This window comes from Callithrix jacchus, chromosome 13 (genome assembly GCF_049354715.1).
Source record: "Callithrix jacchus isolate 240 chromosome 13, calJac240_pri, whole genome shotgun sequence".
NCBI classification, from domain to species: domain Eukaryota; kingdom Metazoa; phylum Chordata; class Mammalia; order Primates; family Cebidae; genus Callithrix; species Callithrix jacchus.
In genome coordinates, this window is record NC_133514.1 from 60,591,264 (window position 1) to 60,615,482 (window position 24,219).

General features: G+C 40.3%; 1 protein-coding gene across 6 annotated transcripts in view; it reads left to right on the forward strand.

Annotated features, from left to right (window-relative positions):
* LPIN2 (lipin 2) overlaps positions 1-24,219 on the forward strand; it is a 95,891-nt gene that overhangs the window by 35,443 nt on the left and 36,229 nt on the right. For 3 of the 6 annotated variants that reach the window (XM_035270673.3, XM_035270675.3, XM_035270674.3), the window contains one exon: positions 18,678-18,878. The exons of 1 other annotated variant lie outside the window; for it this stretch is intronic. In XM_035270673.3, coding sequence (XP_035126564.2) covers positions 18,678-18,878 — 201 coding nt within the window. Of the gene's footprint in view, positions 1-14,954; positions 15,573-18,677; positions 18,879-24,219 lie in introns of all 6 variants that reach the window. 2 more of the 6 variants (XM_078347839.1, XM_054244022.2) reach the window with 2 other exon arrangements.

Here is a 24,219-nt window from a genome sequence, read left to right on the forward strand (position 1 = left end):
TATATGAATGTAAAATCTTTCTAGATTTATACTGTTTCCTCAATATTCTAATGTCATTATCCGGAGCCTTTCCAAAACATTGAACCTAGCTTTCATAGAAATAGCTCTTTCATTTAAAAAAATAAAATAAAATAAAAAAATAAATATTCAAAACCAACCCAGTTCTGCTGGAGAAAAAATTACACAATTTTTGAGTAGGTAATTGGTGTACATTTTACAATGCTTCTTATGTAATTGAAAGTAGAGAACACTTTTTGTTGTATTGTGTCTTGTTCTAGAAAGTTTTGCCTCTTCTTTGAAGTCTATTGGATAATCCAGAATAATTATCTAAACTCTTATTTTGGTTAAGATATTATAAAAATTTTTCCAAAGGATGGAAAGCCAATATGCTGATTTTGTTTTATTAGAGTATTGGTTCAGCTCTGTGATGAAATTATGTTTAGAAGTTTGTGTGCCTTTGATGTACTATCTGACTTAACCTGAACTCCTATGTGGAAGAGAAATTCATCTGAAATTTGCCTAAAGTGAATCCTAGGAAAACCTGAGAGCAAGCTGTGTAATCACCAGAATGTAATCTCATTTTCAGGTTCATCTGAATTCTATTTGAACTGCAAATAGAGAGGCCATCTCCAGCTAGTTCAGGGGCCAATAGCTGAGATTATAGAAGTCACTTGTCACCTTTTTTTTTTCATATATCCCAAGAAAATATAAACTGTAGGCATTATAGACAGATATTCAGTCATGAGATTTTAAAAAATGGGAAAAAGTAATTCCTTTGGGGGAGATGAGGCAGGAAAGGAACAGGAAGTACACCTTTCTTCAGCTCTGTTCACTGTCAAGGAAATGGCTGGGCGCGGTGGCTCAAGCCTGTAATCCCAGCACTTTGGGAGGCCAAGGTGGGTGGATCACGAGATCAAGAGATCGAGAACATCCTGGTCAACATGGTGAAGCCCCGTCTCTACTAAAAATACAAAAAATTAGCTGGGCATGGTGGCGCGTGCCTGTAATCCCAGCTACTCAGGAGGCTGAGGCAGGAGAATTGCCTGAACCCAGGAGGAGGAGGTTGTGGTGAGCCGAGATCTCACCATTGCACTCCAGCCTGGGTAACAAGAGCGAAACTCCGTCTCAAAAAAAAAAAAAAAGAAAGAAAAGAAAACAAGCGGATTTGGGACTCATTCCACATATCACTAGTCCTGAGACACAGCTTGAGATGTGCTACATTCTGGGATCATTTGGAGGCTTTCAAACGTACTCGCACTAGAATCTGCAGATGGGGTGGCCTGGTGGTGAGGATTTCTCAAGCACCTCAGTAACTTCAACATGCAGCCAGGAGTTAGAAGCGAGCCCCAAGGACAGTGATGCCCACATCTGACTCATCACTGAATGAATCCCTGTGGAGCTTTCAAAAGAAAATAAGGATTTCCCAGACAGACTAAAGCAGAATTGAAGGCAGTAGTGGAGGCCAGGGATAACTGTTTTGTTTTGAAAATGAAAGTACAGACTTTATTTAGATTTTTCTTACGTCCTTTTTGTTCCAGAACCCCACCTTCCCTTGAATTGTCATGTCTCCTTAGTCTCTTCCAATTTGTGACAGTACTTTAGTCTTTGCTTTTCGCGACCTTGATGTTTTGATGAGCACTGGCCAGATATTTTGTTGAATTTGTCTCTACTGTGGTTTGTCTGATGTTGTCTCATAATTAGATTGAGATTGTGTGTTTTTGGCAGAAGTACCTCAGAAGTGAAGTCCTTTTCAGTGAGCATACCAGGGGTCCCTGAGGTCAATGTGTTTTAAGTTTTCCCGATCACTTGATTATGGTGGTATCTTCAGGTTTCTCTACTATAAAGTTAACATTTTTATCTTTTGTAATGAATGTGTATCTTAGAGAAAATGCTTTGAGACTATCCAGACATCTTGTTTCTCCTCAAACTTTTTTTTTTTTAAGACAGAGTCTTTCCGTGTTGCCCAGGCTGGAGTGCAGTGATGTAGTTTTGGCTCGCTGCAGCCTCCACCTCCTGGCTTCAAGCATTTCTCCTGCCTCAGCTTCCTGAGTAGCTGGGATTACAGGTGCACACCACCACACCTGGCTTCTTTTTGTATTTTTAGTAGAGATGGGGTTTCATCATGTTGGTCAGGCTGGTCTTGAACTCCTGACTTCAGATAATCCACCTGCTTCAGCCTTCCTAAGTGCTGGGATTACAGGCACAAGCCACTGTGCCCCGCTTCTCCGCACACTTTTGTCTTCTATTTTTAACATCCATTGATGGATCTTGCCTTCCATAAATATTACTGTGATATATTCCAATAGTGAGTTTCTAGTTTCTTAATTTTTTCTTCATTAATTAGAATTCATCTTTAAGAGCTGTCATTTCTCACTTATATGTTAATTTATTCTATCAGTGACAACTCATGAATATTTTTAACAGATTATAATCTAGTAATCTTACTTTGTTGTTCAAATTGTCCTATATTTAGCTCTTGGGAGTATACTCCTGTTTTTTTCTCTGACATGCGCTCTTTCTTTTGATTTTGAGCATTTCCCAATCTCTGGCTCCACAAGATGCTCCAGTATCATCTTATATTTTCCTGCCCACAGCCATGGAATGAATCAACCACTTCTCCAAGGAGCTGTGTTCCCTTTTATTGGAGAATGATATTTGGAAAGCAAGATCTGGGCCATAGATGTGCACATTGTTTTGAGAGTATCCTTGATTCTGTGTCCTCTTAATAGAGAGTTAGGATATTTGAGTCTTGCTTAGGAATAAATACATCAGTGCTTGTGCATCTAGTTACCTATGTATATACTTTAAAACCGTGGGTTCATACTGAGACCTGCAGACCTCCAATTCCAGTCTAACACCACAGGGTTTTAGCCTTCCTCTCTAGGAAGTTTTATTTTTAGAAGGTTTCCCAAGTGTTTATGATTTTTTTTCTTCCTTTTTCTTTTTTTTTTAGACAAGGTCTCACTGCTACCTAGTCTGGAGTGCAGTGGTGCCATCTTTGCTCCCTGCCACCTCTGTCTCCCAGGCTCATGCAATCCTTTGGCCTCAGCCTCCTGAAGAGCTGGGACCCAGGCGCATGCCACCACACCTGGCTAATTTTTGTAGTTTTTGTAGAGACTGGGTTTCTCCATGTTGTGCATGCTGGTGTTGAACTCTTGGGCTCAAGTGATCTGCCCGCCTTGGCCTCCGAAAGTGCTGGAAATACAGATGTGAGCCACTGCACCCAGCCCCAGGTGTTTATGATTAATTAGACGTGGGGAATGGTGACTTCTGCATGTATATCTGTGGATCCAAAGGCTCTGGTGGCTTAGTTAAGTACTCTTTGTTAATGAACAGTCTGTTCCATGGTGAAGCATCACTTTCTGTAATTGGGTTAATCATCATTTCTTTTTATACTAAAAAGAATTTTTATGTCACTTCTAGCTAGCCCTCATAACTAAGGGAACTTAGCCTTTGGTAAAGTAAGTCCCCTGTTTCTTGTGGAAAGTGGTACAGTTTCGTAGCCAGTACGCTTATAAAAATTTGTCAGAGAAATTGAACATACCTCAAGAAATGTTTAGTGGGTTGAATGCCCAGGGAAGCTGGGCATTTTTAAAAAGCAATTTAAACAGTCTACAGAAACAAGTGACAGAAAGGCTCAGAATTCCACTGAAACAAAATTTATTTTAATCCTTGAGTTACTATCTTCTTTTTGATAAGGCAGTCTACATTCTTTTTTCCAAGTGTAGCAGTTTTTCTAAAGCAGGTGCTCTGTCAGACTTCTTGATAAGAAGAAGTCCCGATTGTTGATGAGTACTGACTATGAACTTTGGGTAGGCATGTGCTTGTTAAGTTAGTAGCTGCCACCTTAGCTACAGGAGTTGCAATGGTAGTCCATCTGGCTTGTTTTTACTCTCATTTACTAGGGTACCAATGATACAGGTTGAGGGACCTTCAACTAAGGGCATTAATGCAATTAGTTACTACTAATAACTAGTAATTACTTGACATTTTAAACTTGTCCTACTTGTGTTAATATTAACTGTGATATTAACTAAAGTTCTTTGATGGGTGAGAGAGGATGAGATGGAAATAAAGGGGATGAGCAAAGTTTAACATGTCCTTCCCTAGACATAGAACCTATAGGAATATATTAATTTGTTTCCAGTCTGAGGGTTTAATTTTGATGGTGGAAGAATCATGGTATACATTCCTGACTTCTAGGTCAGTGTGTAAATTTAAAGAACTTCCAATAGAGTTGGAGTGTTGCAAAAGAAATTGTATCCTACCAATGTCAGTGATAGTCAACACTGAAAGTACTACACATGGTTTCCATAGCAACCTGCTAAAATTGTGTGCCTTTTATATGTGGAATTAAGCCAAATAATCAGATTTCCTGGCTTTAGAGTTGCTTATGGTTATCAGTAGTCACCACCAAAATAGGTTAACTACAATTCTTTAAGAAGGTTTAGGATAAGGACCCCTTAAAACACAATTTTATGATCATAACCTAATCTTATCTGTAAGACCACTTATAATAAAAGTCTTGGCCGGGCATAGTGGCTCATGCCTGTAATCCCAACATTTTGGGAGACTGAGGCAGGCGGATCACCTGAGGTCAGAAGTTTGAGACCAGCCTGACCAACATCGAGAAACCCCATCTCTACTAAAAATACAGAATTAGCTGGGCATGGTGGCAGGTGCCTGTAATTGGGAGGCTGAAGCAGGAGAATCACTTGAACCTGGGAGGTAGAGGTTGCAGTGAGCCGAGATCTCACCACTACCCTACAGCCTGGGCAACAAACAAAACTTTTTGATGACACAAGTGGAAAATTCCACATTTGCCCTGGTGATAGGTCCCAGTCAAGATGCAGTCAAAGCTTTGTTTCATGTGCAAAATTAATTGAAAATATTTTCTAAAATTACCTTCAGTCTATGTGTTTAAGGTATATATGAAACATAAATGAATTTTGTGTTTAGACTTGGATCATTATGTATATGCAGATGTTCCTAAATCTGAAAACAGCCAAAATTCAAAACATTTCTGGTCCTGAGCATTTTAGATAACCTCTAGTTTTATTTGTAATTCCCAAAACCTGGAAACAACCCAGATGTCTAATAGCTGGCGAAAGGATGACATTTGCTACATCCATACAGTGGGATACTACTTAATAGAGAACAGACTACTGATACATGCAGCAATATTGATTAATGCCATGTAGACTGTGCTAAGCTAAAGAAGCCAGAATCCAAAGGTACATACTGTGAGGTTTCATTTATATGATATTCCAGATAAGGCACAACTAGGGACAGAAAACAGATCAGTGATTGCCCTGGGTAGGGAAGAAGGATTGACTCCAAGTGGGCATTTTGGAGAGCAATCTGATTAATCTGTGTCCTGATTATAGTGGTGGCCTCAGCAATGTGTGGTCAAAACTAAAAACTGTACACTCCAGAAGGGTTAATTTTATTATCTGTAGAGTGTGTTGTTTTTTTTTTTTTTTTAAGAAAACACTTTTGATAGTTCAAGGTATAGCTATCTGATATCTTAAAACTGCGTTTCATAGCTAAATTGGCATGAACATTTAGCTGGAATTTTTTCTGTGCTTATACGTATAACCATTACACAAAGGTTGACATGTAATAGTTTAGTATCTTTCATTATTAATTATAAACAGAATGTTGAGCTGATTACAGCTCTTAATGATTTTACTTCTTGCATTTCTCTCTAGTTGCCAGTCAGGTTAAATGTTACCTGTAACAGCATCTGTCACTCATGTGCAGAGGTCCAAACTGGGCATATTTTAGCCTTGATGGGAACAGACAAGAATTAAATTATCAGAAAGCTTCATGACAAGGTCTTACTCTGCATTTGGGGAAATGAAGGGAGAAGCATTAAAGAGAAATGTGGGAACAGGAACCATTGAGTTTTACAGACCTATGATAGTTTGAAACATGTTTGGCCACGTGAGTGTTGGGAGGCTGAGGAAGGGAGTTGGGGTCCCATTTAGAGCATGCTGCTTGCTGTTTTAGGATCTCCTCAAGCCACACGTTATATTGAAATTTAACACTAAAATTGAACACTTGTCTTTCTTGTTCTGTACCAGATTCTTTTACGGAAGAAAATATGTGTTCTGGTACATTGTTGAGCATAGGAAGAAAATTAAACAGTTATTTCCATCCATTTTCCTTAAAGGCTGTGCTCTGTAGCATAATTATATGGTGCATTTTCATGAAAGTCAGCTGACTAGTAGAAAATGGGTAAATTGGTGGTTGTGTTTCACTTTGTTTTCTGTAATAATCTGCAGTCATGGCACCCTTGCCTTTGCCTCAGCTGATTTCACACTGGCTTCCTCTAACGACCAGCAGTCTCTGCCGCAAGTTGCTGCTGGGCTGTTCAGTGTTCTCCAGAATGATCTACATGGCTGTCATTTGTTCTCACGGGGATATTTTTAGATTTACCCATCCTGAGGCAGTGTCATTCTTGTCACTGACATAGACTAGATTTATGCAGGTTTCTCTCTGTGAGGTCTTTACCGGCTTCCGGAGGAAAGTATTGGTTTCTGAATATATGAGCATTGCTTTTGGGACTTTGGGTTGACTTCCACCATTGATTTCTTTTCTTTGTGGGGGTTTTTTTTGTTTGTTTGTTTTTTTTTTTTTTTTGAGATGGAGTTTTACTCTGTCGCCCAGGCTGGCCACACTGGAGTGCAGTGGTGTGATCTTGGCTGCAACCTCCGCCTCCTGGGTTGAAGCAATTCTCCTGCCTCAGCCTCCCAAGTATTTGGGATGACAAGTGCCTGCCACCATCCCTGGCTAATTTTTGTATTTTTAGTATAGATGAGGTTTCGCCATGTTGGCCAGGCTGGGCTCAAACTCCTGACCTCAGGTGATCCATCCCCCTCAGCCTCCCAAAGTGCTGGGATCACAGGCATGAGCCACAATGCCCAGCCTGTTTTTTAATTTTAATTTTAATTTTTTTAGTTCATGGTTGTATATATCTTCACTTGTCTCTTGAATTTTACTCTCAGTCAGTGAGACAAAACACAACACTATATATTCCTTCCTCTCCTTGCTGATTCTGTTCACTAGGTCTTGCATTCATTAATTCATTGGTTCATTCATTGATCCAAAACCACTTATTAAGAACCTACTATTGCTAGGCAGTGTGTCAGGCTTTGGGGCGACAGTAAAGCTTGCAGGACTTCTTCCTTCTTTACTGGAACTCAGAGTTTGGAAGTGGCTTAATGTTCATGCTGCATGGTGAGTACTGTGGTAGGAAGAGGGCAGGGGGCCTTGGGCATGACGGATCCCATCTTGTCACCTCTACTTTCTTCTCAGCCACCAAGCCCACACATTCTACCCCCGTCATTTTTCTGATATTTGCCATTGTGCTCTGGGGATGCACGATCTGTTGTGGATATACATTTCTATTTGATCCCACTTTTTTCTTACCCAGCAAACCTGAAACATCCTTGCCCCTCTTATAAAATATTAGATTAAAATGAAAACTGGTGTTGGCTTTTGAAGGATTGTCCAGAAAATTATTGGGTGATGACTGGGGTAGGTAGAAGGTGGGGGCTGGTAATTTTTGAATATAAAATAGGTGATGTTGATGGTCCTTCCTTAAGTTATACCTGCTGAAAAGCTGAAGCAGACATTGTAGTTGAGTAAAGGTCTGGGCCACCACTCAGAGAGAGGGTGTACTGCTATAGTAGGAAAGTGTCTTCCCTTTTCTGAGCCTTACTCAGTTCAACAAAGCAATTCATCTGTTTATAGAAAGTGAGTGTGTTGAAATCATAGAGAAGTGAACTCAGTGAGCAGAAATCTGAGCTTTCATACTTCCTCAAAGGAAGTATGTTGTAACAGATCCAAAATCCTAATTTATAACTATTAGATGTGAGAACTAAGCTTGAGGTCAGCTTCATATCTTCTCATTTTAAAAAAATTAAAAAAAATTTTTTTTTCTTAACAGATTAAGTTGTTAGTAGAAGAAAGTGTTATCTGGGTTACATTTGAAGCATGTTCTTGCCAGTTTAGCCAGGCTGTTACTTACAGGAGGGTGGTATAGGGCTCCACGTGGCTTTAACCCGTCAGAATCTAGCCTGTCTGAGTTAAGCCCTTTGTTGCCAACATTGGAAATGGACTCTGAACAACCATGCAAAGAAACTTACTACTGACTCATCATCAGAGAGATGCCGAGAGGGCAAGAGCCAGGGCCACCTGGGATGTTGGTGTTCCGAGCTGGTGGGCCTTCTGCATCCCATCTCAGGTGGCCCAGCCATCCCAGTGTTGGGTGGTCTTGGCTCTCCATACATGTTTCTTGAATATCTGGGCCAGATGTCTCCCACCCCTGCTAGCCAGCAGATACCAAGGCCTGGGTCCCATATTATAGACATGGCTACTGGGGGCTCACTCTTGTGTTTTGGGGTCTCTCCGAGCACTGAAATCATTGAAATCTAGGGAGCCCTGTTAATACTTCGGATCTAGCCATTGCCTCATGTGTCTTTTTAAATTCCCAAATAGAAATATTAGATCAGAAAATTCTTGCTCCTTACTTACGTATCCCAAAGGATATTTAATATTTGGTTGTAATTGTAGAAGGAGTCCTTAGGAAAGCAGTCTTCCCAGGCCAGAATTTGAGTTTTTTGACAGAAGCACTGCCAGTTCTAGAGTTTAAGTGTCGTAAAATAATTGGGTCAGCTGTCATTTAAATGTCTAAAATTCTGTTACTATCTATTACTTCCATTTCTGATCCACACTTAACAGATATCGTTATAGGACAAGATGTGAAGTCCACAACAACTGAGTCTTCTTAACAAACTTAATCAGGTTTAAGAGGAGAGAAAGTTCTTGCAACAGAGCCTAGAGTTAGTTCCCAAACTTGGGTGTCTGTCAGAATCATGGGTAACAGATTTTTAAAGACCTAATTTCCAGCTTTTTATGTAGTAGGTCTGGTTTGGGGTTCAAGAACGTGTATTTCTTTTTTCCCCCATTTCCCATAATTTTCATGAATGAACCTACATTCTTTTTTTGTTTGTTTGTTTTTGATAGAGTCTCTCTCTTGTCGCCCAGGCTGGAGTGCAGTGGTGCAATCTCTGCTCACTGCAGCCTCCACCTTTCCAGGTTCAAACAATTCTCCTGCCTCAGCCTCCTGAGTAGCTGGGATTACAGGCACCCGCCACCATGCCCGGCTAACTTTTTTTTTAATGTTTTTAGTAGAGACAGGCTTTCGCCATATTGTCTATGCTGACCTCAAACTTCTGACCTTGTGATCCACCCACCTTGGCCTCCCAAAGTGCTGGAATTATAGGCATGAGCCACCTTGCCTGGCCGTGAACGTTCTTAAGCACCAAAACTTGATTCTATTGCAGACAGTTCAAGGACCACTCTTTGAGAAGTACTGACCTAGAGTGTGCTCCTTGCCAGTTTTCCTTATTTAGTGGGGAAAAAAGTAGTTAGTTATAAAAACCTCCCTGACTGTGCCTTCAAACAGTGGAGGTGATGGGGTTGCTCTAATTTAGAAAGACAGTTTGTGATCTACAGGGAATTGAGTAGAACCTCAAATCCTCCAAAGCACACCTCTTCTGTCTAAATCTCATTCTCTCAGGAGGGAGTCCTCTGAGGCCCAGACACCAGCTCAAAAAGATAAAAACTCCCCTGGTATTTTTTTTTTTCTGTAAAAGACAAAATACAGGACAATACTCAAGGCTTGGAGCCTTTGTGTAGTCAGTTTTCTGTTGAACTGATTTTGGAAGTAGCACAAAGTAGCAAGAGCTCTCTCTCACTTTTATGTGGAACTATGCTTCCCTAACCTGGCTTATTTTCATAATTTGTTTTGTTTTGTTTTTGAGACAGAGTCTTGCCCTGTTGCCCATGCTGGAGTGCAATTGGGCATGACCTCGGCTCACTGCAACCTCCCCCTCCTGAGCTCAAATGATTCTCCTGCCTCAGCCTCCCAAGTAGCTGGAATTACAGGCACCTGCCTCCGTGCCTGGCTAATTTTTTGTATCTTTAGTAGAGCTATGGTTTCACCATGTTAGCCAGGATAGTCTTGAACTCCTGACCTCAGGGTGATCCGCCAGCCTTGGCCTCCCAAAGTGCTGGGATTACAGGCGTTAGCCACTGCGCCTGGCCCATAATTCGTTTTTAAGCTTTAAAACAAAGTCAGAAGTTTGCATTTTTAAAAACTGCCCAGAATGATTTTCATGTACACAAACTTTTGAAGCAGTGTAGTAGTAAGTAATGTTATTTAAGTTCAGCCTTAATGGGAAGTTCCCCACCAGGTCTACCCTTTTTATTTCCATATCTAAAAGTTGGTTCATGCAACAGAACTGAGTGCCACCTATGTGCCAGAGATATTATTAGCTGTCTAGAAATTGTGGCGCAGTCCTCATCAGTTTCCTCACGCTTAGCATCTGCCTTAGTCATCAAGACTAACAACTGATTCTCAGCTCCCTGTGTGCCTCTTCTGCCTTAGAGCTGTGCAGTCTGTTGCTTGAATTTGTTGTGGTGACGTCTGGAGCAGTCTCTCTGCCTTTAGCCCCCTCTTCTCCAGTTCATCCTCCCCCTGTGATTTAATCCTGTCACTTCCCTGAACAGAAGTACTGATTGCACCCATTGCCCACATGATAAACTTGCACAGGGTCCAAGGCCTTGTGTCATCGTACTTTTGTCTTTCAAACTTAGCACACTTTGCCATAAGCTGTTCTCTCTTCCTGGGACTGCCCGCTGGGAACCTCCCTTCCTTAGCCTGGTGAGCCTTTCACACATATTTCCACTGCTAGAACAAACATTTTCTGCTCCGTGAAGCCTTACCTGACTCCCCCAAGCAGATTTTTTTTTCTTTTACTATGTAGTCTTCCTAAAAGTGTCCCAAATAGCATTATCCTAAGAGATTATATTATATAAAACAGTATTTGTTATATCTCTTTGAAGAACCAGGGTCCTCTGAGAGAGGATGAGGGCAGAATTTTATTTTTATAAGGACTTACTGTGGTGACTGGCATGAAATACGTGCTTAATTTTGACTGTGTGAAAACTGAATTGTATCAGAAGCAGGCCAGTAAAATGGGCATCTTTTTTTGTGATTGTTTCCAAGTTAAACCTGTAGGGGGATTACATTGAGAGGCCTTTCCCGGGTAAGGCTTCTCCCAGACTTCCTTTTTTTCATTGTGACAGAAAAGCTGTCTGGAAAACTTGGTGTATTCAGGAAGTTTGCTGGGAGGCACTGGGTTTTTGTTTACAGAGTCTATACAGGAACTAATTGGTCTTAAAAATGAAGGGGAACCCTTTGACCAGTCACCCTATACTGCCTGGGCAGCAGGAGACCTGCTGTGTTCTTGAGGAGACATTTGGAGCTCTTTCTCCGCTGAAGGTCTAGGAGCCGTGAGTGTTAGGTGTGTAGCTGTTAGCACTTCTCATGGGCTGTCTTAGCTTCAGGGAGATAGCATGGGCTTTAATGGACCATCTATTTTGTGGTGGTCCTAGAGGGCAGGCCAGGTTGTTTCTTGAGCTGCCGCTGTTTTTTATTTCTTGTTTTATAAAGTGAAAATTTAAAGGTAGCTAATATAAAATAATAAAAAATTAAACAAATTGGCATTCTCCTATGACAGGAGAAAATAAATAACCAAGAGGTACAAAGTAAGCCATTTGCTTGAATTCTGAGAGCAGCTTCTCTCAGAATGCCTGGATTCCCTGTCAAGGCTCAGCGTTGGGAGTCTGTGGCCCTGCTTTTGACACTCCTAGACTGTACTGTGTTGTATAGTTTTCCATTCTTCTGTCTAGCTAAATTGTAACCTCCTTTTGCTCTTTGTGATCCCTTAGCATCTGATGGGCACACTGTAAATGTTTTGTAAAATGTTGACTCTGTTAAGCCCCACATGATGTGGCTGGAGGACTTTCACCCCTGCCCTCCCTGACCAGGGAGAAGCTTGCAGCAGATGCTGCTGTGGGTATTTTTGCTCTGTTTCATCACTTAGTTTTGAGGGAAGTTTTTACCCTCCAGAATCCCCCAGATTCATATTTGGCCACCTCTGGGTTACTCTGGGATTCTTGGAGAAAAACCATAGGGATTTAGCACAACTTGAGTGCAGCCCTCAGATTTCTTTGTCCTCAGGGATACCACATGACCTTGAGACCCAGTGATTTAAGCCATGGATCAGAGGTAGTGGAGAAAGTTGGGACCCTGAGTCTAAGTAGAAGAGGGTTCTAGTGAATAGTAAACACTTCTTATCTCAGTTTCCAATTTAAAATGAAATTAATAATGCCTGCTAGCATAACTTACATTCTCTTTTTGAAAATCAAATGAGAGGTATGTTTGAGGAAGTTCTTGAAAAATATTACATACTAATCAAATGCATTTCATAATTGTGAGTATCCTGAAGGAGTTTGGTCCAGGAGCACAGGGGCAAGCTGGAATGTTTACCCAGGTCCTGGGTAACAGTGTTCTGTTGTCTGTTTCCTGAAGCATCTGGTGTCTCTGTTCCCTCTTAGCATACTCCTCATGTCTGTGAGCATGTTAGCTGCAATGGCAGCTTCTTTGGTAAAAGTTGTTTTAACCTCTGTTTACAAGCCTCACAATATGCGACACTCCCAGCAGTCTGCTTTGTAACACTGGACCATGGTCCAGTGGCAGGGTTAATATGGTGTGGGGAGACTTGGAGAGTGAGTATGGCCTCTTTCTATTCCCTGTAATCATTTCATATTTATGTGGCCAAGTAGCATTAAGTAAAAATGATAGTTTGCTGAAAGCAGCCCACTTGCAGTAAGAAATCTAGAGGTTTCATGAAGGCGTTTATCATGGTTACTGAGAGCATTTCTGTCACTTAGAGATGCAGTTAAGGGCATAGGTTCTAGACTCAGACTTGGGTTTTAGTATTAGCTCTGCCACTTAGTAGTGTGCTGACCTTGGATATTTCTGAACCCCAGTTTCCACCTATAAATGGGAATACCAAACTCATGGGTATCCGTGAAAACTATATGAGATAATATGCAGGTTAACATAGCACTTGACACATGAGAGATGTGTAGCAACTATAGTTGTGTGTTTATTGGTAGTAGTAGGAATGATACTGATTACATATTTGGAGATAAACTTAAGAAACAGATTTTGAAACACTTAAAAGCGTGGTTTAGAATGTATCCATTTTGGGGCCAGGCGTAGTGGCTCACACTTATAATCTCAGCATTTTGGGAAGCCAAGGCAGGTGGATTGCTTTGAGACCAGGAGTTCGAGACCATCCTGGGCAACATGGCAAAATCCCATCTCTACAAAAACTACAAAAATTAGCTGGGCGTAATAGCATGTTCCTGTAGTCCCAGCTATTCAGGAGGCTGAGATGGGAGCATTGCTTGAGCCCGAAAGGCAGAGGTTGCAGTGAGCAGAGATCACACCATTGCACTCCAGCTTGGGCAACAGAGTGAAACCCTGTCTCAAAATGAAAATAAAAATAGAATGTGTCCATTTTGGGCTGATAATTTATAAATCGTTCTTACTGTTTATTAACTACTCTGTATAGGAGGGGGATTGGTATTTAAACCTATTTACTGATGCTTTTTTTTTTTTTTTTAAAGACAGTCTTGCTCTATCACCCAGGCTGGAGTGTAGTGGCAAGATCTCAGTTCACTCCAACCTCTGCCTCCTGGTTGATCAGCGATTCTCCTGCCTCAGCCTCTCCCTAGTAACTAGGACTATTGTGCACCATGATGCTGGCTAATTTTTTGTATTTTTAGTAGAAATGGGCTTTCACCATGATGGCGAGGGGTCTCAAACTCCTGAGCGCAAGTGATCAACACGACTTGGCCTCCCAAAGTGCTGGGATTACAGGTGTGAGCCACCATGCCCGGCCCAGTTTATTTATGAATCCATACTCCATGTTATGATTATTCATTTTAGTTTCTTTGATGCTCAGCAAAAGATGCAAAGCAGATCTCCAAGCTTTTGGTGAATAACAAAATCTTGAAAGCTACCCATTTATTCCAGTGTGTGTCCTTTTACATCTTAAAGTATTTGATAAGAAAAATATGATAGAGGGACTGTTAAATTTTATGCATGAAGGACTAATTTGGTATATTGAATTTTATATGTGAAGGACCATTTGGCCTCTAGTAAGTATTGTAGTTGCTTGTTGTCTACTTTTTTCTTCTTCAGTTTTTTATTTAAGTAATAAATAAGTACTTCTTTTTTTTGCAAGCTCCCAGTATTTAATCCAGCCCATGGGACAAGTACCTAGACCTAAACAGCACACTGTATATTACATACATTGTATAGCAGTCGGGATATACCTGAGCCGTTGTGTCTAGTTTTCTGTAAATATCATTTTTAAAGAAGGACATAGATAATTATCATAAGAGTCAAAGTAAACCCAATCAGTTCAGATATTTTAAGGAAAATGAATGCTTAGCCTAGAATAGATGAGACTACAATAAAATCTTTGGTGTGTTGTGGTCTCTGATGGTAATATTTAGTGTGACTTCTGGTGGACATACTAATTATCTGACATTTTAATGAACTTCTTGGTGAAGTTGTGAGTCTCTGCTCACAACTGGAAGTATCCCAAAATTGAAATGCAGAATAGCATATGATGTTTAAGAAGAGACTTGTCTTAGTCAGTTTGGGCTACTATAACAAAATACCACAGATGGTATTTGGCTTAAACAACAGACAGTTATTTCTTACCATTCTCACAGATCAAAGTGCTGGCTGATTGGGCTCTCTTCTTGGTTTATTCTCACAAGGAAAGGAAAGAGAGCATTCTCTAGTCTCTTTCTTCTCTTACAAGGACACTAATCTAGCACATGGGGGCTCTACCCATATGACCTCATCTAAACCTAATTACTTCCCAAAGGTCCTACCTCCAAATACCATCCCATTAGGTGTCAGGGCTTCAACATATGCATTTGGTGTGTATGGGGGAGTCATAGATATTACTTAACTTTTCTATGCCTCATTTAATTTTTTTTTTTTTTTTCAGATGATGTCTCACTCTGTCACCCAGGCTGGAGGGCAGTGGTGCAATCTAGGCTCGCTGCAACCTCTGCTTCCCAGGTTCAAGCGATTCTCCTGCCTCAGCCTCCCAAGTAGCTGGGATTACAGGCATGTGCTACCACGCCTGGCTAATTTTTTGTATTTTTAGTAAAGATGAGGTTTTACCATGTTGCCAGGCTGGTCTTGAACTCCTGATGTCAAGTGATCTGTTTGCCTTGGCCTCTCAAAGTGCTGGGATTCTGTAATCCCAGATGGGTGAGCCACTATGCCCAGCCTTTATTATCTTTAAAAATAGAAATAATACCGCCTCTAAAGTAGTTCTGAGATGATAACATATAAGTTTAATAATTTGGGACGTAATAAGCTTTCACAAAAAGTGCTGCTGCTGGTGTGATTATTGTTAATGTATTTCAGAAATACGTTAGAAGCATTTTTGGTATTTGTTAAAAGAATGGGCTGGACATATTCTTGTTCCAAGAATCAACAAGTACACTTTTATTTTAATGCACATGAGCCTCAAGATAGGAAGACTGCTCTGTGACCATTTTTCATTTCCACATTTTGCTTCCTGTGTGGGCATCTCCAAACCAGCCTGCCTTTCTGGGTATATATTTTGCCTTTGTCCTTGCTCTTTTTCTCTGTGACTTCTTGTTGGTTTCTTTCTGCATGGCTTTCCCTTAGTCTCTGTCACTCTCCATTCTTTATTTTTCTCCTCCTCCATTTTCCCTCATCATTCATGATAAGATACGAGGAATAGTTTACAGTGTGTTATTTTGCTATATATTTTAAACATTTGGGTTACATCATTGTGTTATCTTTTCTGCTGCTGGTTCAGAGTGTGGCTTTCCCAGGTGTTGACCAGGACAGGTCTGACTTGGTTCTTATTGTGTGGCTATGCTGGCTAGGCTGGCATGTAGGAATAAGGTTTATGGTGCTAGATTCTGCTTCTAGAGAAGGCTGTTTTAACATACCCTTCATGCCTATGATGAACAACTGTGTTTCCTCCAGACGTAACGGTGAGGAAGTCTCTTCCCCCAGTTCTGTTGAGGTGACCCTTCTAGCAGGCAGCTGCTCATCATTCCCACGGTGTAGCACATATTAAGCTATAGACCTCCCTTTACTTTCGTTTTACCAGCCTTCATAATTTAGACGTAATTGTTTCATTATCTGTCAAGAGAAAACCAGTTATTTGACAACCTGTATTTTTCTACATTTAGCAACTGGTGTTTACACAATAGTTTCCCATATAACAACACATCCCTTAACCCTGGTAAATAAAATATAGATATACTTACACTTAATTATGGATTTTATGCTGTAGTTGATGGAAGCTTGTTACACATTTATGTTTATAAGACTTGTTTTTGGCTAAATGTTAATGCTTAAAAGTTATTTTTTAGTTTCTTTTAAGAAAAGTCCATTATATGATTTTTGTTTTTTTTTTTTTGAGACGGAGTTTCGCTCTTGTTACCCAGGCTGGAGTGCAATGGCGCGATCTTGGCTCACCACAACGTCCGCCTCCTGGGTTCAGGCAATTCTCTTGCCCCAGCCTCCTGAGTAGCTGGGATTACACGCATCACCATGCCCAGCTAATTTTTGTATTTTTAGTAGAGACGGGGTTTCACCTTGTTGACCAGGATGGTCTCGATCTCTTGACCTTGTGATCCACCCACCTCGGCCTCCCAAAGTGCTGGGATTACAGGCGTGAGCCACCGCGCCCGGCCCTGTTTGTTTGTTAATTCTTGTAATAAAATTCATTTTAACATTGCCACCGCTAGTTAAGCAGCAATACAAAGACTGACTGCTTGGATGCTATTTAATTCATGTGTATACTGTGTAGGTAAAAGCCATGTTGTGACTATGTATTACCTACTGAATATGAAAAGGTTGCATGGGATCTAGCTCTGTTATTTTTTAAACCCACATGTGAACTACAGGGACCTCAAAATAGAAAGGTTAATTTTTAAAAACATAATGGGATGTTATATGAATATTTTGATGAAACACTATTTCCTTCCTACGCTTTTTTTGTTGTTGTTGTTTTATTTTTTAAGTGTCATTTATTGCTAATTCATTTATTTGTTCATTCATTCAAGAAATGATTATTGAACATTTGTTACGTGCTTAATTTGTTTTAGCTATTGAGGTCAAATCAATTATTTCCAAACCAAAACCACCAAATCGTAATTGTTTGATACCACATAAAGGATGTCACCTTATTTTGTTATTTAGGAGTAACTTGCAGCACAAGCGTTTTCCAGCTCTTCTGTGGGTGCATTTTAGGGCCTTGGTAACATTAGCTTTAAAATACTTAAAAAATTTCTTCCAGGGTAAAATTATCGTGGCTTTGTGGTGTAGAACTGATGGACCTTGATTACACATTCATCTGAGTGTAGGAACAGGAAACAATTTAGAATCAGGCCTCTGCCATGTGGCCACCCATCTATCAAGAACGGAGTGAATTTCTGTGCAGGCAGATATCCTGGAGGCCTCTGATTTTTTTCCCAAGAAGACAGCATTCTTTCTCTTAGTTATTAGCTTTGGACTCACCTGCAACACAGAACTTGCCCTCTGAAATTTTTCAGAGCGTGGAACTTTAAGCTCAAGGCAGCCTCCAAGCTGGATGTAGAGAAACCATGAGCTGCTTATGGCAGACAGCCTGGAAGAGCAGGCAGTCAGTCCTGTGGTTGGGTGAAAGTTGGACTCTGAATTAGCAGGGGCAGTGGAAGGTCTCTTGTTCAGCTCGCTGTCATTCCAGTCCCTAGAATGGCTTTCACTGAATTGTGCTTTGATATATTAGGGGTGTCAGTATCTAATGAAAAAAATGTGGGGGTTTATTCAATAGCTGGAAGTGAAATCTGACATTAGGACTGAAAGGGGGATTTGGTTTTGATTAGTGGAAAAGTTGGGGCTGAGGCCAAGGCAATAAAGTGACCCCGGCTTTAGCTGTACTTCCTCTGCTTCTTTAAGCCTTTCTGGAGAAATCCTTGTAGACCTGTTGATCTGATTTGAATAGTGAATTGAGGTTGAGGCACAAGAGTAAAAACCCTTTTTTGTGCTTTGAACTTTGTAGAACATGAACGTGTATGTTCCAGTTAGTAATACTGAGGCATTGAAGGGACTTCCCTACAAGTAATGTCATAAATGGACTAGGCTCAGGCGAACTTAGCAGAGTTTATTTAATCTAGCATGTATCTGAACCATACTATTCTATTAATAGTTTCCTCAAAATGTAGCTCTCACCAATTTATTACATTGGTTCTGTTGGAAAATGAATCTCTAGTTTCTCCTGGGGATGATGTTTGTTTTTTCTGTTTGGCTGCTATGGCCAAAGTGGATGCAGTAGCCCAGGTTCCAAAGGGTCTTGGGCAGGAGGTCAGGATTCTTTGGTGATTCTGTGTGCTGGTCCTGAACTTTGGGGAAAAATCCCTAATAGCAGTCAGCACTATCCAGATTGCTGGGGAAAATGCCTCAGGCCCTGGCTGGAGCAGCCTCTCAGATACAAAGGATAATAGTCTGGGATTGTCTGTGTGTAGAAATGTGTAAAAACAGTGGCAGCATGAGACTGTTGGGTTCAAATTAACAAGGCTAATGATATGAAATCTGGCGTACAAGTGAGTTGTGTCATTTTTGTTACTACTGTTCTTTGTCATCGTCAGTAGATCACAACTTTAGTGTTAATGTCTCATCTAATTTTTGTTTCTTGTAGTCTCAAACCATGAATTATGTGGGACAGCTGGCTGGGCAGGTGATTGTCACTGTGAAGGAACTCTACAAGGGCATTAACCAGGCCACCCTCTCTGGGTGCATCGATGTCATCGTGGTGCAGCAGCAGGATGGCAGCTATCAGTGTTCGCCTTTTCACGTTCGGTTTGGGAAGCTGGGAGTCCTGAGATCCAAAGAGAAAGTGGTGAGTGTAGTGCATAGCCTGTCCTCAAAGAGAGGAAAAGTCATCCTTGATGAATAAATCTCTATTGTGAGCTTTCTGGGCCTTTTTTTTTTTTAACCTGAATGATGTTGAAGACAATGTTACGAGAAGTCAACCTTTATGTATTGCTTTTGAAGTTGCTTTTAAAACCACAAAGCTCCACTGCAGGAAGTTTCAAGGGAAAGGGAAACTGAAAATTATTATAATCTTACATGTTGCAACTCAGAAAAGCAAAACAGAAACTAGATGGGGGAACTTAGGCATATTTAGAAAAAGAAAAATTTTCTTTACCTTATATAGTATTTAAAATAACCTAATTAATAAATACTTATTAACCTAAGTATTTAAAGTACTTAGGTTAATACCTTCATACTAATTGTACATGGAATAGGTTGGCGGAATCAAGAAAAACACACGCACACAACACACACACACACACACTCTCTCTCTCTCTCTCTCTCTCTCTCTCTCTCACCCAGGCTGGAGTACAGTGGTATAATCTTAGCTCATTGCATCCTCCCAGGTTCAAGCAGTTCTCCTGCCTCAGCCTCCCAAGTACCTAGGATTACAAGCATGCGCCACCACACCTAGCTAATTTTTTTAATTTTAGTAGAGATGGGGTTTCACCATATTGGCTGGGCTGGTCTTGAACTCCTGATTTCAAGTGATCTACCCACATTGGCATCCCAAAGTTCTGGGATTACAGACATTGAGCCACCACACCTGGCCATATTTTTTTAAAAGGAAAGTAATTAATGCCACATTTTGTTTGTTTTGACAAAGCTGTAAAAGCTTTTGTAATCTAAATTCTGTTGTTGGTATCAGGACTTGTCTCCAAATTTGACTGAAATGCTAACCAACAGACCATAGGCTGGTTGAGTTTCATTTGTTTTAGGGAAGATTCATTCAGGAAGAAGATATTTGTATAGGTTTTTCTTTTTGTTATAACCTCTTCAGGTTATGGAGCAGCTGGAAGTTTTGCTAGTATATCAGATGTCAATAACATTAGAAAACAGAACTAGTAGTAAAACTTTGCAGGTTCATAGTAAGATTTCTGTTTCTACTCTTACCCTGCAATATCTACTTAAATAATAGAAAGGCTTTGTCAGCATTTTAAAGCACAGCAAAAGATCCTCACCATTTTCTGGCACAGACCTTAAATTACGTGGTAGAGGACCACTGGTGTAAGTTGAAAACATTTATTTTCAACTTTTTGCTATTTTATATAGCTGATAAATACAAATTTTCCTCTATTTAGTTAAACTTAATGTTATTTTGAGAGTGAAATAAAATGAATTTCACAAAACTAGATATTCTTTTTCTTCTATTTCTCTAGGAAAAACATCTCATTTCTAGGTGTTACAAAATCAGTTTCCATTGGAGAACCACATTTCAGAGTAGCAGAGCTTGTGTGGTCTGGTCCCAGTTCAGAGTCACCCATTAGAAAGCAAAAGCAGTTGCAGTTTACTTAGGGATAGAAACTTTCTATTGCAAAACAGTGTTATTTAGCCACAGTTTAGCTTCTCTGGAGTTTTTGTTTTTTGAGACAGAGTTTCACTCTTATTGCCTAGGCTGGAGTGCAGTGGCATGATCTCGGCTCATGGCAACCTCCGCCTCCTGGGTTCAAGCGATTTTCCTGCTTCAGCCTCCCCAGTAGCTGGGATTACAGGCATGCGCCACCATGCCCAGCTACTTTTGTATTTTTAGTAGAAACGGAGTTTCTCCATGTTGGTCAGGCTGGTCTTGAACTCCTGACCTAAGGTGATCTGCCCGCCTCAGCCACCCAAAGTGCTGGGATTACAGGTGTGAGCCACCGCGCCTGGTCTGGAATTTTTTCTTTCTTTGCAGCAATACCAATAGTACTTTCAGACTGGATCTGTTCTAGGGGAATTGGCAACAAACTGAAATTTCCTATTAGTTGTGTATCGATCTAAAACTGCTGATAAGGCATCATTATCATTATTTTTTTGGCTGGGATTTTGGATTTTTTTTTTATCACATTGGATCTGTGTCTGGCCTTTCAAAATGGAACCTGCAGGCAGATGAATATATATAAGCATTTGTGCATCTGTAAATGGTGATCAAATAGATAAAACACCTTTTCCGACATGCTGTGTGCCTCTAATTTAGGAAATAATACAATTCCTCTACAAAAGCTACACAATTTGTTGTGTTACTATCTTGTCCAAATGTTGCTTTCTTTATTTTTGAGACAGAGTCTCGCACTGTCACCCAGGCTGTAGTGCAGTGGCGCCATCTTGGCTCACTATAATCTCCACCTCTGGGTTCAAGCAATTCTTCTGCATCAGCCTCCTGAGTAGCTGGGACTACAGGTGTGCACCACCACACCCAGCTAATTTTTTTTGTATTTTTAGTAGAGAAGGGGTTTCACCATGTTGGACAGAATGGTCTTGATCTCCTGACCTTGTGATCCACCCACTTCGGCCTCCCAAAGTGCTGGGATTACAGGCGTGAGCCACTGCGATCAGCCAAAACATTGCATTTTTAATAGGATTGTTCCCATGAGACATAGGAAAAGAGAATTTTTCCCCCTACTCCCTTAGTATCTCAAGCTCAAAGAATAGGTTTGGGAGGAAATTTGGCCATTTGATTTACCAAAACAGCTTTCCTGTGAGAGTAAAACTGAAATCATGCCTATTTTGAGATAGGCTGGCAATTTGCATTAACTGTTTGTCTTATTTTAAGTCAGTTCGGGTTTGGGAAAGCTGGCCATTGATTTGAAAGACCCCAAATTTTCAAATACAGGGTTACCTATGAAGTGAACTTGAACTCATGACCACCTAAAAAACACTGTTTAGAGTGATATAGTATAGTGCTTTTCCCACTGCCATCAATATATAATTGTTTGATAGAACAGCAGTACTCCCAATAAATTTAATAACTTAGGAGGTTAATTTTAGAAGGTAACCATGTACTTGATATTTTTAAATGTATTTTTGTTGATATCAGAAAACTGATTATTTATAAAAGTCTTTTTTGAGATGGAGTCTCACTTTGTTGCCTAAGCTGGAGTGCAGTGGGGCAACCTCCGCCTTCCTGATTTCAAGCAATTCTTCTGCCTCAGTCTCCTGAGTAGCTGGGATTACAGGTGCACACTACCATGCCTGACTAATTTTTGTATTTTTAGTAGAGATGGGGTTTCTCCATGTTGGCCAGGATGGTCTTGAACTCCTGATCTCAGGTGATCCACCTGCCTTGGCCCCTCAAAGTGCTGGGATTACAGGTGTGAACCACCACACCTGGCCAGATTTTTCATGAAAGTTAAATAATCCAGTGTATTAAAACTATTTTCATTGCTGATAACAGAAATTCACCCTCTGGTAGCTTAGGCAAAAAAGCTTGATGTCAGAATTTCTCTTTCCCGACCTCTCAGCTCTGCTTCCACTTACGTTTCTCTCACTTGGTGGTAAGATGGCCACCAATACCTCCAGGTTCACAATCTGTTAACCCCTGTGAAGAGAGACCTTCCCATAGAAGTATCAGTATTTAGCCTTTCTGTTAAAGGAACAGATATATACCTGCGACCAGTTTCTGTAGCTGAGAATGGGATATATTTATTGACATAGACAGCAGCCCACTTCTTCTTCCTAAAGCCACACCAGAAGTACAGGTTGAGTATTCCTTATCTGAAATGCTTGGGACCAGATCATTTTGGATTTCAACCTTTTCATTTTTTGTAATATTTACATTATACTTAACTGGTTGAGCATCCCAAATCTGAAAATCCAATATCTGAAGTGTTCCAGTGAGCATCGCCTTTGAGTGTCATGTCAGTGCTCAAGAAGTTTCAGATTTTTTAGCATTTTGGATTTCAGATTTTTGGATTTAAGACACCCAACTTGTATATGAATTGAAACAGGATGAATAGATTCCCAAAATACATTTGAGATATTCTTACCCAAAGAGTCGTAAGCCAGTTCAGATGTCTCCTATATCGACTATTCCTGAGAGATACCAGTTTCATTTCAGCATCTTGGTTATATTATGTTCAGCACAATTAAGCCACAGTGTAGGAAGTAAGACTATATGGAAGTGAGGGGTTATTTTTAAAACCGTTTTACTAGCATTTAATACATCAAAATGAGTATCCTTTTTAAGATAATCACCTTAGTAGGAAGAATTTGTTCCAACTTGGTAACTGTCTCTCAAAATATTTAAAAAATCTTTTTGTTGTTGTTGCCTAAAGAGCTCACAACATCTTCTTTTAAGTATTGCGAATATTGGCATAATTTGATGTTATATTTAATTTTTGGAAAGATCAAACTCCATTTAAAGTCAAATGAAGAGAATGAAGTAAGTAATATTGAGAAATGTCATACTTGATCTCTAAAAGTAAGGGCCATGAAGTGTTAATTTTTTTGAGATGGCGTATGAATAATTTAGAGTCTGAATTTGCATGATAAAGAAGCATTTTTCTATTTTTCCAGCTACACTGGTTAAATGGATAGCCTCCAAAAATGAAATTAGTTGCTCATATTGTCCCAGTTTGACTGTTATTATAGTTCCTACAAGTTGAGTTCCTTTGAAATGCTCCCATCAGTTTTTGAACCCCTCCTTCCTTTCATGCTCCAGAAGAAGCTACTTTCCCTGCCTCACCCGTGGAATTAATTATTTTACTCTGGTTCCTTTTATTGAAGCATAGTATTTACAAACAAACATCTGGTTATTAGGTGTGCTCATTACTCCTGAGGTATCACTGCTTCTAGGCAGCCTGAGCTGGCAGAGCTAGGAAATGAGTGGATGTGTGTGCAGACACATACACATGCACATCTACATCTATATATAAAAATCATGAGTGCACACAGGTACCTCCAGTTCCCATTCACTGTTGCAGGCTTTTTTCCCCTCCTTATTTATAACTTTTTTCATTTTCAATGGGAAACATGTATCTTATTATCAATATATCTAGTTACTCAATTCTAGGAAACACAAAATAGTTTCAGAATTGCTAACTCAAATCTCTGTGAATGTACTAACTACTGTACAATACCTTTTTAGAGTAACATGTAAAAAACATCTTTTGGCCAGGCGCAGTGGCTCATGCCTGTCATGCCAGCACTTTGGGAGGCCGAGTCGGGTGAATCACGAGGTCAGGAGTTCAAGACCAGCCTGGCCAAGATGACGAAACATCAGTCTCTACTAAAACTACAAAAAGTAGCTGAGTGTGGTGGCAGGCACCTGTAATTCCAGCTACTCGAGAGGCTGAGTCAGGAGAATCACTTGACACAAGCGGCAGAGGTAGCAGTGAGCCCAGATCGCGTCACTGCACTGCAGCCTGGGAGACAAAGCAAGACTCTGTCTC